This window comes from Schistocerca gregaria, chromosome 3, assembly GCF_023897955.1.
Source record: "Schistocerca gregaria isolate iqSchGreg1 chromosome 3, iqSchGreg1.2, whole genome shotgun sequence".
NCBI lineage: Eukaryota > Metazoa > Arthropoda > Insecta > Orthoptera > Acrididae > Schistocerca > Schistocerca gregaria.
The window spans coordinates 652,228,133-652,246,446 of NC_064922.1; the positions used below are offsets into that span (position 1 = coordinate 652,228,133).

At 43.5% G+C, this 18,314-nt stretch overlaps 2 protein-coding genes across 4 annotated transcripts in view; one reads left to right on the forward strand and one right to left on the reverse strand.

Annotated features, from left to right (window-relative positions):
* The window catches only part of LOC126356105 (uncharacterized), a 37,322-nt gene extending 27,498 nt beyond the window's left edge, over positions 1–9,824 (forward strand). The window contains exon 3 of the mRNA XM_050006805.1: positions 9,699–9,824. Coding sequence (XP_049862762.1) covers positions 9,699–9,802 — 104 coding nt within the window. The 3' untranslated portion in view covers positions 9,803–9,824. The remainder of the gene's footprint in view (positions 1–9,698) is intronic.
* LOC126356100 (glycerol-3-phosphate acyltransferase 1, mitochondrial) overlaps positions 1–18,314 on the reverse strand; it is a 387,533-nt gene that overhangs the window by 363,896 nt on the left and 5,323 nt on the right. The gene's annotated exons all lie outside the window — the stretch shown is intronic.

The window sequence follows — 18,314 nt, forward strand, 5'->3', positions numbered from 1 at the left end:
TCTTGCCCCAAAAAGTACACATCACACAGTTTATGCGCAGGCGCGAAGTAATGCATCCGCTTAGACAGGCCTCATGATGTTACTGTCAGTTCCAGTACAACACTCGTGGCTGCCGCATCGCGGTCGGGAAGTGGGGCTGAGGCAGCTTCAGTTAAGTTTTTAAAATATGACGACACTTGGTGTATTTGCATTTTTAGTTTGACAATGTCCATTATGGACAAACATTAGTAAGTGTAATTCTGAAGAAGGTTGGGTTATCCCAACTGAAACCTAGGTAAATCCAGGTAACTCCGCAACTGAGGCTGTTAATTTTGAATTTAATATCCTAGTACCCCATAATATTAGTTCAAGGCCCAACTAAATGCTAATTATGCGTCATGCAATATTTAGTGCTGATCCGAGAATAAACAATATAGGACATCATCCACAATCTCTGCAAGTCCTTCGTAACTGCCAAAAAACTCAAAGCACTTCAGCTGCCACAGGGCCAATATCTGCCCTCTGGGCACAACAGACCTTAAAGATTCCACTAACATAGGCTCAATTGTTGATTGCTTAAAACATTTATTTTCTTCTCATGGCGCCATTTCAGGAAACTAGTCTCCTATAGGAAGAATCATGTAACAATTACAATGATTCATCTTCTGTACTGCTTATAACTACTAATCATAATGATTAATTTTCTGTATCAGTCACAAATTTGCCTACAGTGCCTCACATAAGCACAAGATCCGTGGACTCACCCACGCCATTAGATAATAGTACTGCTCCACTGTCAAATGGCTCACCTGATTATTTTTCAAGTGTCAACGAGGGGACTTCCCAATGGTTTTCAACTGTCACAATTACACCCTTGGTTGCGCCATCATTCCCTTCTCCAGATGACATTCCACACACAGCTCTGACTGGATCATTGATCTTACATAACTTTAGCAATCAGGTCACGGATCAAGCAACATCTGAGTGATGCATATCTTGTTCTTCTAGCCTCTAGACTACATAGTATCAACGTGTTCAACACTTCTCAGGCGTATTCAGTCTCACCAACACCAGTTTCATTACTGAGTGGTTGATACAGTTTCAAGTAGTGATACTACAGTTTGCTGCCTTGTACAGGGACTAAGGTATGTGCTTCACAATACTGAAGAGGGAAGAGTTTTTGACAGTGGCCAACCTTCCACTGCACCATTAGTAAGGGGCCATGTACCACTCCTCAGTCCTTTGGTTGATGTTCCACCAGATAGACCCTGAATTTGTGATCAGATCACTAAAATTCTGACAGAGGATTGAGTAATATCATCTTCCATAACAGATACATATCATGTCAATGCATCGTGTAGTCGCGAAGGGCAGGGGTCTGCATTGTCGGGAACCAGGTTTCCTGGAGGGAAATGCAGAAAGCAAGTGTTAAGCTTAACAGTTGCAGTATCTCAGTCAGGTGGTGGAAAAAACCGCTGCAATTCCACTGGAGGATGATGTGATTGTGAGACTGGGAAGGCATGAAACACTCAATTAGGCAGTCTATGCCTCCAGGTCACCTGCTGCCACCGACTTATTTACTGAACGGGCTATATCCATTGTGTCTGAGGGTCTGGCAAGATCTAGGTCCTCAACGGACACCAGAATCTTCACCTCATCCTCAGATGCAGAGCTTGTAGGCAGCGGTGGTGTGGGTGCCACCGCAATTCCCTTGGGCTTGGGGGTCTCCTTTCTTGATTTCTCTCATTGGTTCTTGGGTTTCTCTGGCTGGGAGGGCTCCACTGATTCAGTCTCTGGGACTTTCGATGATAGTGAAGCCCTACGAGCAGCTGCTTATGGGCACTTCAGCCACTGGCGGGTGTCATCTTTCCCACTAGCAGAAAGCTGGGAAGGGAGTGACCCACGGGACCCCTTCCTAGCAAGGAGAAATGGGGACTGGTGTCCCCAATGGTTGGGGGGACAGTGCTCCCGATGTAGGTAGTGCAGGAGAAACAGGGAGGGATGTGCCTCCCACCATCAATGTGGCAGGTATAGTCTTCCAGCTCGGAGAGCTGACTGTAAATCGTGGAACTGAAGGGGCTACAACTGTTCTCATAGCAGCAGCATAAGAGGAGGTCATAGCCACAGGACATAGGCGCCCACAGTTCCTCTTGGCCTCAGGGTAGGCCAGTCGGTCGATGGTCTTGTATTCCATTATTTTCCTTTCTCACTTTAAAATCCTGCAGTTTGATGAGCAAGGAGAATGATGCTCTCCCCAGTTGACACAGTTGGGAGAGCACTTGGAGTATTGGGATGGGATGAACGTCCACAATCTTGAGATGTATTGATGGAAGTACAGCGGGAAGACATGTGGCCGAACTTCCAGCACTTAAAGCACCGAATTGGGGGAGGAACATATGGCTTGGCATAAAGGTGGTAAACCATCACCTTGACCTTCTCGGGTAATGTGTCACCCTTGAAGGCCAAGATGAAGGCACCGGTGGCAATCTGACTATCTCTTGGATCCCGATGGACATGCCTGATGAAATTAACTCCTCGTCACTCTAAGGTGGCACGTATCTCATCGTCAGACTGCAAAAGAAGGTCCCTGTGAAATATAATACCATGGACCATATTTAAGCTCTTATGAGGCGTGATGGTAATGGAAACATCCCCCAGCTTGTGACAAGCAAGTAATGCCATTTTTATCAAGATTGACCCTGACCGGTTTTTGGACAAGCCCTCCAACTCCCCAAACTTGTCCTCTAAATGCCCTACAAGAAACTAATGCTTCATTGAGACAAAAGAGTCCCCATCAGTTCTTATACATATGAGGTACCGGGGCGAATAAGGTTCGCTGCCATCCTTAGCCTGGCATTCCTCCAATAGTGTGGCCAGGGAGGGAAACGATTTAGGTTCATAGTTCCTACCATTGTACTGAGACTTGGAACGCTTAAAGACTACTGTTGTTTGATCAGCAGCATGTGATGATGTGGTATGCCTCATCGCGTGTCATCCACCCTGATGCCACCCCCTCCGACCAAGGGCCCTCCCCACAGGTGCCAACCAGCCCCAGCAAAGACCACCTAGCAGGATGGCCACTGCCGGGAGTCCCGATGCCCCAGAGTGATGGGCATCTACTCCTTGGCATATGTGGGGAGTTAACAATGTAGGCATCAGCAGAGCGATACCTGTGTAGTCAGGGGGGCAACAACCAACAACGTACATGGCAGTCACACCACAACTGACTGGCTACCATGTTGGATATGAGGTGCAAAGAATTCCATGCTCATCGTCAGTGCAGAAAACGACACTGCATAGGGAGTGGAGGAAAATGCACCCAGGAAGGTGTCCACACTCAAGACATGGAGGATGAGTGGGACTGCAATGCCATGATGAGAAAGTCGGCTGAAGATCTCAATGCACTATGGCCTTGATGCACCATGTAAGGCGCCCTTCCCCAATTGGCTCACTCTTCGTTAAATTTTGAAAAATGGAGGTCAAACCCTACAGGGAACCATCACATAATGGCCGAAAAGTGTGACTCCTTTTAGTCGCACCTTATGACATGCAGGAATACCTCAGACCTATTCTAACCCCTAGGTCCGCATGGGCGGTGATACATAGGGCATTGCAGAATATTCCTAGAGTCATCACTTAAAACCAGTTCTTGAAACTTTGGCAGAAGGATTCCTTATAATAGTTTATTTGTTTATTCAAGATTCTGTCAGATCAATTTCTTCAACAAATCTGTGATACTCCCCCATGGCCACTTGCTTTACCTACGACTGAGTCTAGGTGATTGTTCCACTTCATATTCCTACATAGTGTTATTATGTAAAGTGTTACTTATATAAGTTGATCGATTCCTACTGTGATTCACTGAACTGTGGTCATAGGATAAAAGGTTTTTGTTTTGTCTTGCGATGTGCACAATTTTACATTTCTGGACATTTAGAGCAATCTCTGCATTATCAAGATCTGACTGAATATTTACACAGCTACTTTCAAAGAGTAGTTCAATATTTACACAGCTTCTTTCACAGAGTAGTATATTATAGATAACTCCATCACCTGCAAAAAGTGTCCGGTTACTATTAATATTGTCCACCAGATCATCAGCATGCAACATGCACTGCATGTCCCTGGACCACTGTGATTGTTACTTCTGTCCAACGATCGATGACTCTCAATCCGAGATAACATGCTGTCTTCTTCCTGCCAAAAAGATCCTGGATCCAGTCACAAATTTCACCCTATACCCCTTACGAACATTCACTCCTGGAAATGGAAAAAAGAACACATTGACACCGGTGTGTCAGACCCACCATACTTGCTCCGGACACTGTGAGAGGGCTGTACAAGCAATGATCACACGCACGGCACAGCGGACACACCAGGAACCGCGGTGTTGGCCGTCGAATGGCGCTAGCTGCGCAGCATTTGTGCACCGCCGCCGTCAGTGTCAGCCAGTTTGCCGTGGCATACGGAGCTCCATCGCAGTCTTTAACACTGGTAGCATGCCGCGACAGCGTGGACGTGAACCGTATGTGCAGTTGACGGACTTTGAGCGAGGGCGTATAGTGGGCATGCGGGAGGCTGGGTGGACGTACCGCCGAATTGCTCAACACGTGGGGCGTGAGGTCTCCACAGTACATCGATGTTGTCGCCAGTGGTCGGCGGAAGGTGCACGTGCCCGTCGACCTGGGACCGGACCGCAGCGACGCACGGATGCACGCCAAGACCGTAGCATCCTATGCAGTGCCGTAGGGGACCGCACCGCCACTTCCCAGCAAATTAGGGACACTGTTGCTCCTGGGGTATCGGCGAGGACCATTCGCAACCGTCTCCATGAAGCTGGGCTACGGTCCCGCACACCGTTAGGCCGTCTTCCGCTCACGCCCCAACACCGTGCAGCCCGCCTCCAGTGGTGTCGCGACAGGCGTGAATGGAGGGACGAATGGAGACGTGTCGTCTTCAGCGATGAGAGTCGCTTCTGCCTTGGTGCCAATGATGGTCGTATGCGTGTTTGGCACCGTGCAGGTGAGCGCCACAATCAGGACTGCATACGACTGAGGCACACAGGGCCAACACCCGGCATCATGGTGTGGGGAGCGATCTCCTACACTGGCCGTACACCTCTGGTGATCGTTGAGGGGACACTGAATAGTGCACGGTACATCCAAACCGTCATCGAACCCATCATTCTACCATTCCTAGACCGGCAAGGGAACTTGCTGTTCCAACAGGACAATGCACGTCCGCATGTATCCCGTGCCACCCAACGTGCTCTAGAAGGTGTAAGTCAACTACCCTGGCCAGCAAGATCTCCGGATCTGTCCCCCATTGAGCATGTTTGGGACTAGATGAAGCGTCGTCTCATGCGGTCTGCACGTCCAGCACGAACGCTGGTCCAACTGAGGCGCCAGGTGGAAATGGCATGGCAAGCCGTTCCACAGTACTACATCCAGCATCTGTACGATCGTCTCCATGGGAGAATAGCAGCCTGCATTGCTGCGAAAGGTGCATATACACCGTACTAGTGCCGACATTGTGCATGCTCTGTTGTCTGTGTCTATGTGCCTGTGGTTCTGTCAGTGTGATCATGTGATGTATCTGACCCCAGGAATGTGTCAATAAAGTTTCCCCTTCCTGGGCCAATGAATTCACGGTGTTCTTATTTCAATTTCCAGGAGTGTATCTTTAATAATAAGGGTAGATGTGGTACCGAGTCAAATGCTTTTAGTAACTCACAAAATGTTGCAGCCACCTGACTGCCTTGATCCAAGGCATCCAGGATGCCATGTGAAAAGAGATTAACATAGATTTCCCATGATCGATGTTTTCAAAATCAAAGCTGCTTGGCATGGAGGTCACTGTGTTCAACATATTTTGTAACATTTGAGCTCAGAATATGTGCTATGATTGTACAACAAAAGGATGTCAAGCAAGTTGCATAGTAGCTTTATACATCATTTCTGCTACCCTTATTCTAGACGGAAGTGACCTGTGCTTTTGCCCAACTACTGGGCACAGTTTTTTATTTGAGAGGTCTGTGGTAGATAATAATTAAAAGAGGGGCTAACTCATCCACGAATTTGGTGTAAAATGTGATAAGGATTTCATTGGGCCCTTTAGTGAGTTCAGCTGTTTCTCAACGCAACTGACTCTAGTATCTACATCACATCCTTGCAGTAATGGGAGAAATAAACTGGGGCAATGTTCCAAGATTCTCATTTGTTAAATAATATTTGGATGCTAACTCTGGTACCACTGACAGTCCTTACATATGACCAGAATGTCTTTCAGTTTTGCAAAACACCCTTCAATAATAGTCTGCAACTGTGGTCGCTGAAGGCCTCTTGACAGTCAAACACATTTCATTCAACAGCTCCCTACCTCTAGCCTGAGGTATTACTTTACAACTATTATGCAATAGTCTCTGTTTATTTAGCAGTTTGTTTCTAGTGACTGTGTATCAGTGAGTGTCTCTCCCACTTACTATTCTAGCGGGAGCACACTGTGGAAGATAGAATACGATGTTATGATTAATCGTAGAAACGATCTACGGAACACGAAGCTGACTTACCAACTAACCAATCAACCAACCAACCAAACCTCTTGGGTAATTTCAGACAGCCAGTATCTGTTTTAAGACTGTGCAACAACTCTACTGCTTCTATCACACATCTTGCATAAAGATTATGGGAATAATATATAATTGCTAGAGGAGTACAGAAATCAATTCTACTCCACTCCACACATGGACAAATTAGAAAAAAAGCACTCTGGCACTGGTGCTGAAAAAGAGCTAGAGGGTAAAAGTAAATAACATAACAGCTTGCCTGCCTCAGAAGCACTGATTTTCATACAGTATGGGGTGGAACAGAAGACCACTTCAGTACGCGAGCTGGTTGTAGCTTATAGTAGCTGGTGTAAGACCAGCCTTATTCTTTTATGATAATAGCATTTAATGTGTTCAAAAAGGATTTGTTTTGTGAACCACCAATTGTACACTTACAGAAACATCACATTTGGACAAATGCCTTTAGGCAATAACGTTATTCACCAGCTACCCGCACTTGTCTCATGTTAACAATCACAGATATCTCCAACACTGCTATTACCTGGTTGTCTCATCTCTGAGATGAATGCAGTCAGGTAGATGCATTATTTCTGTTTCCAAAAGCATATGACTCAGTACCGCATCTACACTTATTATCAAAAGTACATTTGTATGGGGTATCAAGCAAAATTTGTGACTGGATCAAGGAATTTTTCACAGAAAGGACACAGCAAGTTATCTTGGATAGAGAGTCAATGTCAGATGTAGAAGTAACTTCAGGTGTGCATGGGGAAGAGTGTTGGAACCCTTGCTGTTCAAGTTGTATATTAACGACCATCACTAACCAGACCTACATACATACTCCGCAAACCACCATACAGTGCATGTTGGAGGGTACATCATATTATTACCAGTCATTTCCTTTCCTGTTCCATTCACAAATACAACGAGGGAAAAATAGCTGTCTAAAAGCCTCCATAGGAGACCTAATTTCTTGTAGCTTATCTTCATGACCCTTACACAAAATATACATTGGTGGGAGTAGAAATGTTCTGCAGTGAGCCTCAAATTCCAGTTCTCTAAATTTCCACAGTAACATCTTGTGAAAAAGAGTGTTACCTTCCCTCCAGGGATTCCCATTTGAGGTCATGAAGCATCTGCGTAACATGTGCATGCTGATCAAACCTACTGGTAATGTGCCTAGCAACATGCATCTGAATTGCTACAATATCTTCCTCTAATTCGACCTGGTTGGTGATTCCATGCACTCAAATAGTACTCAAGAGTGGGTCACACCAGCATTCTTTATGCTGTCTCCCATATGAATGAGCTACACTTTCCCAAAAATTTCCCAATAAAATGAAGTTGAGCAAGTTGAGCATTCGCCTTTCTTGCGATCAACCTGACGTGCTCTTTCGATTTCACATCACTTTGCAACGTTATGCCCAGATATTTAGTCAAAGTGACTGTGTCAAGCTGCACCCTACTAATGCTGTATTTGAATGTTACAGGATTGTTTTTCCCACTCATTTGCATTAACTTACTTTTTCTAAATTTGGAGCAAGCTGCCATTCGTCGCACCAACTAGAAATTTTATCTGTCATCTTGTATACTCCTACAGTCACTCAATGAGGACACCTTTCCATGCACCACAGCGGCATCAGCAAAAAAAAAAGGCCCTGAGCACTATGGGACGTAACAGCTGAGGTCATCAGTCCCCTAGAACTCAGAAATACTTAAACCTAACTAACCTAAGAGCATTACACACATCCATGGCCGAGGCAGGATTTGGACCTGCGACCGTAGCAGTCACGCGGTTCCAGACTGAAGTGCCAAAGGCCAGTCATCAGCAAACAGCTGCAAATTGCTGCTCGCCCTCTGCATCAGCTCATTTACATGTGTAGAGAATAAAAGAGGCATTATCACATTTCCCTGGGGCATTCCTGACGATACCCTTGAGTCTCATAAACACTCACCGTCAAGGACAGAATCCTGGGTTCTGCTACTCACGAACCTGGGAACCTAGACTGTATGCTCAGACCTCCATCAACAGTCTGCAGTGGGGCACCACGTCAAACACTTTCTAGAAATCTAGGGATATGGAATCTGCCTGTAGCCTCCATACAGGGTTTGTACGATATCATGTGAGAAAAGAACAAGCTGAATTTCGCACAAGTGACACTTACTGAATCTGTGCTGATTTGTAGACAGAAGTTTTGCTGTCTCAAGGAAATTTGCTATATTCGAACTCAGAATGTATTCACAAATTCTGCAAGCAAAATAATGTTAAGTGTATTGGTCTGTATTATGCCGGTCAGTTTTACCTTTTTTATATATAGGAGACAACTCCACTTTTTTTACCTGCTCAGGACTTTTCACTGGGTGAGATATTTGTGATAAATGCGAGCTAGCACATCCACCACAGTAGTACACACTTATATGCCAACTAGCTCTGCATTCCTATCGCTTGGTTTAAGAATCATGAAAGAAGGTTGTATACATGGAAGAGACCTGAAGACACCAGAAGGTTTCAGATTGATTATATAATGTTAAGACAAAGATTTCGGAGTCAGATTTTAAATTGTAAGATGTGAACTCTGGCTACAATTTATTGGTTATGACCTGCAGATTAAAACTAAAGAAATTGCAAACAGTGAGGAAATTAAGAAGTTGTGACCTGGATAAGGTGAAAGAACCAGAGGTTGTTGCTAGTTTCAGAGTGGGAACATTAGGCAACAATTGGCAAGAACAAGTGAAAGGAATACAGTAGAAAACGAAAGGGCACCATTGAGAGCTGAAACAGTGAAGGCAGCAGATAATCTCAAGGGTAAAGGAATAAGGTCTAATAGGAAACCCTTGGATAACACAGGACATACTGAACTTAATTTATGAAAGGAGGAAATTTAAAAATGAAGCAGACAAAAGGGAATATAAACATATAAAGAAGGAGATTGAAAGGAAGTGCAAAATGTCTCAGAACAATGGCTAGAGGTGAAATTAAAGCATCAAAAACTGAGCAGGAAGAAAGGTTCAAGGATGACTGCACAGTATCAGGAACAAGAGAGAATCATCACTTTGTGCTATTAGATGAAAAGCAAGTTTGTATTAGTGGAGGGTCCGATGATACAAATTGTTTTGTGGTAAATGTTGATCAAAATTTGTTTGTTTCTTACAGAAATATTGCAGCCTTACAACCAGGCCAAAACACTGCCTGTATTTATGATGGAAAATGGTGGATTGGTAATTTCTCTGAAGTTTCAGATGAAGAACATGATATAACACATTTCAGCAACAGAATTAATGAAACTGAAATATTACGGATTGGGAACCATAAAGAGTAAGACATGACACCACGGACCAACAAGACTGTGTGACTCTGTGTTCTTTAATGTAATGAAAATGTAAGTTTATTTGTTCTTAAATGCAATGTCTCAAAATAAAAACAACTTTTTCTGATACAGCAAAGTGAGTTCTTTTCAGTGATGCTTAGAAAAATCAGATTTGCATGATCTCTTTTGTTGTATGACTTCTTGAATGTGAGCCAAAATTGACTGATTAAATTTTTGGGCAGACTTGACTCAATTACTATCTGAGCAACGTAGGTGCCACATACAAAGCTTTTTGACAGGCTGAATTTGAGTAAAAAATCTGCTTCAGAAAGTTATTATGACAAGATTTATGAGCCACTTTGATAGCGCATGATGATGAATTTACTATAATTTACCCTTTAGTTCTAGAACTGAGCTATTGCACCCAAAAAGTTGAACAGGATCACAAAGTTTCAGCATGATGGGTCTCTTAGGTACTGAGCAATGGTAAAACAAAGTAGGTGATTTATTAATTTTAAGTCGTGATGTCAAAAAACTAGCCTTTACAAAAAGGTGGCTAGTGGCTCAACCATACTCCTCATGCAGCTGTAATTTGGCAGTGCTTCATTTAAGTCTTATACATGCAACCTGTAAAAATTTAAGGTGGTTAAGTGGGGAGCTTATCTAAATATAGGCCACTTAACATGGAATGACCCTATACTAATACTGTCGATAAGGTCAGGTCAGTCTGTAATTACAAGGATTAAAATATTTCCAGTGTGTGTGGTTTGTCTAGCTGGTTGTTCAAGGCAGTTTTTGGATAACATGTTCTGAAGTACTTCACAGAACTGTCTGTCCATACCATCTGCAGTGAATCCACACTCTACAATTGATTGGTTAAAGTTGCCTCCAACTAATAATGCATGACGTGAATATTTCTGCGTTACTGACTGTAGACTTGCCTTGAATGACTCTAAAATTGTTGCAGTGGAATCAGGTGGATGGCAACCTGTCAAAAGCCTGACTAACCATCTTTTGCAGCAAGAGACATGCAGGAAGAGAGTCAATGAGGTTGTGACATGCACAAACAGGGATGGGGAGCCATGCTGACTAAAGTGCCAAGGCCAGTTGCACTACATTTCATGAGGACCCATGGTCAAACAGCCCAATTGAAGGGGTTGTACAGATTCTCGATCGAGTTTAAATGCGGGGAGCTTACTGGTCAGGCTGTTTCTTTGTTGTTGTTGTTGTTGTCTTCAGTCCAGAGACTGGTTTGATGCAGCTCTTCATGCTACTCTATCCAGTGCAAGCTGCTTCATCTCTCAGTACCTACTGCAACCTACATCCTTCTGAATCTGCTTAGTATATTCATCTCTTGGTCTCTCTCTACAATTTTTATCCTTCGTGCTGCCCTCCAATACTAAATTGGTGATCCCTTGATGCCTCAGAATATGCCCTACCAACTGATCCCTTCTTCTAGTCAAGTTGTGCCACAAATTTATCTTCTCTCCAATTCTATTCAATACCTCCTCATTAGTTTGTGTGATCTACCCATCTAATCTTCAGCATTTCTCTGTAGCACCACATTTCAAAATCTTCTATTCTCTTCTTGTCTAAACTATTTATCGTCCATGTTTCACTTCAATACATGGCTAGACTCCATACAAATACTTTCAGAAATGACTTCCTGACACTTAAATCTATACTCTGGTCAGGCAAGTGCTGTAAATTCATCCTGTTGCTTTCTTGAACAGCACCGGTACCTTCAGAGTTGTGTTACATGTTGCATTATCTCACTGGTAACAGCCATCATGCCAAGGAAAAATGAACTTCGTGTATGGGCAGACATGGTCCCGAAGGGCAGATGTTTGCTTTTATTGATCCACTGTGCCTTTCAGAAAGACGAGATCACACAGGAAATGTCATGAAAACATTCCCCAGACCATAACATGACCCCCTGGTCGCAGGGTGTTTGCTTTCAGAAGTTTCACACCATACACACGAACAGAATACTCTGATGGAGCATAAACATGGTTCATCTGAAAACCACCTTTTCCCACTCAGTGGAAATCCAGTTGCACTACTGGTATGCAAATTCCAGTCTTCAACACCAATGAACAGTAGTCCACACGAGTAAATGAACCCAACACCTGATTCAGAGGCCCACATATGGCAACATTCACTGAACAGTCACTGAGGAGACAATTTTGGCACTCCCTTGGTCACCTGGCTGGTCAGTTTCATGTCTATTTGCTCGTACCCATCTTCACAGCAATCATTCACTCCAATCATCTATGGCCTGTGGTGCACCATAGCTGCCTCAGCACCAATTTTGGATAGACAATTTTGCCATGCACAGTATACTTTAAGCACCGCGGCACATAAGCAGTTTACAAACATAGCCATTTCGATATTGTGACACCCCTTGCCCGAAAGCCAACGATCATGCCCCTTGGGATGTCAGATAAATCACTCCATTCCCACATTACAACGAAGACTACATTGTTTCCTGTTTCCCCCAACATGCTTTATATACCACCCCACTCACTGCTAGGGCTGCGCCTGCCATCTGTCAGTGGTTATTGCATGTTGACATTGAATGTAAGTGTTGGTCGCATTAATGTGACTGGACCATGTACAATGAAGTATTGTGTGAAACATGCTGAGTAAATATTCAGTCAGATCTTGAAATTTAAAAGTGGTGCAAAGGTTGGCAACTTGCTTTAAAGGTTCTGAAATGTAAAACAGTGCACTTCACAAAACAAAACATATATTATTAGTGAGTCACAATTGGACTCAGCAAATTCATACAAATACCTGGGTGTAATAATCTAATAATCTTTAGCAACATGGCATGAAACGATCACACAGGTTCAGTTGTAAGTCAGTCAGGTGGCAGATTATGGGTCATTGGTAGAATACTAGGGAAATGCAATCAGTCTACAAAGGCGACTGCATACCAAACACTTGTGTGACCTAGGCCTGAATATTGCTCAAGTGTGTGGGACCCATACCAAATCGGACTAACAGGAGGCCAATCGAAACTCGCGGTACCCCTGTATGCTTTAGGCCTTGGCTTAGTTGTGCTGTGTGACATCACGGCAGCATGACGTGTCTGAATCAGAGCAAGTTTGTAGACGGTATTTTAATGTACATAGTGGCACTCTGTAGTGTTGGATGTTTACGTTTTGAAGTTGTTGTTAGTTATGTTAGTGAGTCATTTGACATTTAGAGTTTCACATGCGGGATCAGTAATGTAAGAGTTTATGCCGGTCTGCTACTTTGACATTGGGAGTTACAGATTGATGCTAGTGTTTGGAATTAGTAGCGCCATGTTTTGCTTATGGTTGGAGATTTAATTTTTTGTTTCATTTTTTGTCAGTAATAGATTTGGCACACAAGTTTACAAATAGATTCCTTTGGATATATAGTCTCACTGCCAAGTATGTGAGATGTCACATTTGTGGAAGTGATACAAAATCGACCAAAGATGCTGTGACTCAGGTCTCTGACCAACATATGTGATGTTATTGCTTGAATAATGTGTGGCAGTCTATCTGGGGTTGTTCCTGGTTTGAGAATTGGATGTTGGCTATTTGTGAGAGTGTTTTAATGATTCATTATGTTTGCTATCAGTCGTCAATTGAGTTTTGCGCTTACAACAGGGCTTTAGCGAGCATATAATTTTGGACTGGTTTTCATTTTGCAGCCAAAAGTGTCAGGAATTTATTCAGTATCTACATCTACATCTACATCCGTACTCCGCAAGCCACCTGACGGTGTGTGGCGGAGGGTACCCTGAGTACCTCTATCGGTTCTCCCTTCTATTCCAGTCTCGTATTGTACGTGGAAAGAAGGATTGTCGGTATGCTTCTGTGTGGGCCCTAATCTCTCTGATTTTATCCTCATGGTCTCTTCGCGAGATATACGTAGGAGGGAGCAATATACTGCTTGACTCTTCGGTGAAGGTATGTTCTCGAAACTTCACCAAAAGCCCGTACCGAGCTACTGAGCGTCTCTCCTACAGAGTCTTCCACTGGAGTTTATCTATCATCTCCGTAACGCTTTCGCAATTACTAAATGATCCTGTAACGAAGCGCGCTGCTCTCCGTTGGATCTTCTCTATCTGTTCTATCAACCCTACCTGGTGCGGATCCCACACTGCTGAGCAGTATTCAAGCATTGGGCGAACAAGCGTACTGTAACCTACTTCCTTTGTTGTCGGATTGCATTTCCTTAGGATTCTTCCAATGAATCTCAGTCTGGCATCTGCTTTACCGACGATCAACTTTATATGATCATTCCATTTTAAATCACTCCTAATGCGTACTCCCAGATAATTTATGGAATTAACTGCTTCCAGTTGGTGACCTGCTATTTTGTAGCTAAATGATAAGGGACCTATCTTTCTATGTATTCGCATCACATTACACTTCGCTACATTGAGATTCAATTGCCATTCTGTGCACCATGCGTCAATTCGCTGCAGATCCTCCTGCATTTCAGTACAATTTTCCATTGTTGCAACCTCTCGATACACCACAGCATCATCTGCAAAAAGCCTCAGTGAACTTCCGATGTCATCCACCAGGTCATTTATGTATATTGTGAATAGCAACGGTCCTATGACACTCCCCTGCGGCACACCTGAAATCACTCTTACTTCGGAAGACATCTCTCCATTGAGAATGACGTGCTGCGTTCTGTTATCTAGGAACTCCTCAATCCAATCACACAATTGATCTGATAGTCCGTATGCTCTTACTTTGTTCATTAAACGACTGTGGGGAACTGTGTCAAACGCCTTGCGGAAGTCAAGAAACACGGCATCTACCTGTGAACCCGTGTCTAAGGCCCTCTGAGTCTCGTGGACGAATAGCGCGAGCTGGGTTTCACACGATCGTCTTTTTCGAAACCCATGCTGATTCCTACAGAGTAGATTTCTAGTCTCCAGAAAAGACATTATACTCGAACATAATACGTGTTCCAAAATTCTACAGCTGATCGACGTTAGAGATATAGGTATATAGTTCTGCACATCTGTACATCTGTTCGACGTCCCTTCTTGAAAACGGGGATGACCTGTGCCCTTTTCCAATCCTTTGGAACGCTTCGCTCTTCTAGAGACCTACGGTACACCGCTGCAAGAAGGGGGGCAAGTTCCTTCGCGTACTCTGTGTAAAATCGAACTGGTATCCCATCAGGACCAGCGGCCTTTCCTCTTTTGAGCGATTTTAATTGTTTCTCTATCCCTCTGTCGTCTACTTCGATATCTACCATTTTGTCAACTGTGCGACAATCTAGAGAAGGAACTACAGTGCAGTCTTCCTCTGTGAAACAGCTTTGGAAGAAGACATTTAGTATTTCGGCCTTTAGTCTGTCATCCTCTGTTTCAGTACCATTTTGGTCACAGAGTGTCTGGACATTTTGTTTTGATCCACCTACCGCTTTGACATAGGACCAAAATTTCTTAGGATTTTCTGCCAAGTCAGTACATAGAACTTTACTTTCGAATTCATTGAAAGCCTCTCGCATAGCCCTCCTCACACTACATTTCGCTTCGCGTAATTTTTGTTTGTCTGCAAGGCTTTGGCTATGTTTATGTTTGCTGTGAAGTTCCCTTTGCTTCCGCAGCAGTTTTCTAACTCGGGTGTTGTACCACGGTGGCTCTTTTCCATCTCTTACGATCTTGCTTGTCACATACTCATCTAACGCATATTGCACCATGGTTTTGAACTTTGTCCACTGATCCTCAACACTATCTGCACTTGAGACAAAACTTTTGTGTTGAGCCGTCAGGTACTCTGTAATCTGCTTTTTGTCACTTTTGCTAAACAGAAAAATCTTCCTACCTTTTTTTATATTTCTATTTACGGCTGAAATCATCGATGCAGTAACCGCTTTATGATCGCTGATTCCCTGTTCTGCATTAACTGATTCAAATAGTTCGGGTCTGTTTGTCACCAGAAGGTCTAATATATTATCGCCACGAGTCGGTTTTCTGTTTAACTGCTCAAGGTAGTTTTCAGATAAAGCACTTAAAAATATTTCACTGGATTCTTTGTCCCTGCCACCCGTTATGAACATTTGACTCTCCCAGTCTATATCCGGCAAATTAAAATCTCCACCCAGAACTATAACATGGTGGGGGAATCTACTCGAAATATTTTCCAAATTATTCTTCAGGTGCTGAGCCACAACAGCTGCTGAGCCCGGGGACCTATAGAGACATCCAATTACCATGTCTGAGCCTGCTTTAACCGTAACCTTCACCCAAATCATTTCACAATTCAAATCTCCGTCAATTTCCTTCGATACTATTGCACTTCTTATCGCTATAAACACGCCTCCCCCTTCACTGTCCAGCCTATCTCTGCGGTATACATTCCAATCACAGTTTAGGATTTCATTACTGTTTATGTCTGGTTTCAGCCAACTTTCTGTTCCTAGTACTATATGGGCGTTGTGACCGTTTATTAATGAGAGCAGTTCTGGGACCTTTCTATAGACGCTCCTGCAGTTTACTATTAGCACATTAATATTGTTATTCCTTGTTGCATTTTGCCTACTCCTGCCTTGCCGCGTCTCAGGAGGCGTCTTGTCGGGCCTAGGGAGGGAATTCTCTAACCTAAAAAGGGGCAAGTTGTGTGTGTGTGTGTGTGTGTGTGTCGGCTGGGGGGGGGGGGGGGGGCGGAGCAGGGCAGGGTGTGTGTAGTAGAAGTTCTTGTCGGGCCTAGGGAGGGAATTCTCTAACCTAAAAAGGGGCAAGTTGTGTGTGTGTGTGTGTGTGTGTGTGTGTGTCGGCTGGGGGGGGGGGGGGGGGGGAGCAGGGCAGGGTGTGTGTAGTAGAAGTTCTTGTCGGGCCTAGGGAGGGAATTCTCTAACCTAAAAAGGGGCAAGTTGTATGTGTGTGTGTGTGTGTGTGTGTGTGGCGGGCGGGGGGGGGGGGGGGGGGGGGGGGGAGCAGGGCAGGGTGTGTGTAGTAGAAGTAGATGAATCTTCTTGTGGGAAAGTAAAATTTGGTAGTGGTATTTTTCAGGAAGGTTGGGGGACGGGGGTGGGGGGGTTGGAGGGGGTGAGCGGGGGTGGGGGAGAGACTACTGTTTCAGGGCCTGAGTGTTCAGACTTTTTATGGTGGTGGAGAGACTGTGACAAAATGGGCATTCCTAGGTTTGACTGAGGAGCTCCTTGAGGAGGATTCTGTAATAGTTATGGATGCATTTTCTTATATGAGGATTTTGGGAACAGGGGATATGAGCATTTTACTGGGACTCATACAAACACAACAGAGACGTTTTGTTTGTGACACAGAGGGGTAAATATTGTTGATTTAAGTGCTTATTGGGAAAATGTGTATGACCTGAGTTGTTATCTGAATAGGGTTTTGGGGATTGGGGGGTGCATGGTTTGTGGAAAGGTGGTGTAGGTTGAGAAGTAGGGATGGTAGAGGAGTTTTTTTTTAAGTTTCTACTATTTGTTACATAAAGTGTGAATGTTGTTATTTTTTGTCAGTCATATTTTTGTTTGGGTAACGGATTTAGTATGGGTATTAACGTGCATAGGAGGGATTGGTGATTAGGAGGCTTAGGTTTGGAAGGTATGAATATCATTTATGGATTTTGTTTTGATTTTTAGGTTGTGAGCACAAATGGGCATGTATCACCAGCCTAGATTTGTGTTTTAGTGGCTTTGGTTTGTAAATATTTTTTGGGGTTTTATTTGATTTTTAGTATGTATGGTGTGTGTTATTTTTATAATTGTGTGTTTATTGTTATTGGCAATGATGCAAGATTTTTTTTAAATTTTGGTTTGAGTTGTCAGTATTCAGTAATAGTGTTATATAGTGATTGCTAGTGTTGTGATTTGGCGAACTAAATATCTGTTACGCGTGTGGGTAGTGAGTTAATGCTGATAGATCTCTCAGTCTATTATATGTATTCTTATGTGTCTATGCTAGATGTTCTGTGCAATAGGCCTTTGCAAATTGTCGGACACACATTAAATATAGAAAAATATATGTTCCTAGATAACGTTTCTCCATCAAATGCCCAAATATCCAATGTAACATGTAGGTATTGTGAATATTAGTTTGTTATAGTTAATGATGTTACATTTTCAGTTTTAGTTATGCGAGTGAGTTTTGGTTTTGTGATATCGTGGATTTCATTTGGGCTGTATAGGTCAAGTGATATTTGCAGTACTGGGTTTTGGAGTCATGCATGGGTTTGTGGTATCACAGACTTCCTATGAGCTATAGTGGTGAAGTGAGATTTGCAGCAACACTTCTGGAGTTGTGTATGAGTTTACGATAACACGGGCTTCAAAGGAGCTATAAGTACCAAGCGAGATTTCCATACCAATTTGGTATTTTTAGTTTGGTTGTGTGGACTGCTGCAGATTTCATTTGCTTGATTTTTACGTTCATATTATTTTTGATATGTCTTCATTATTGGAATTGTCACATATTTGAAGTGTCGCCAACC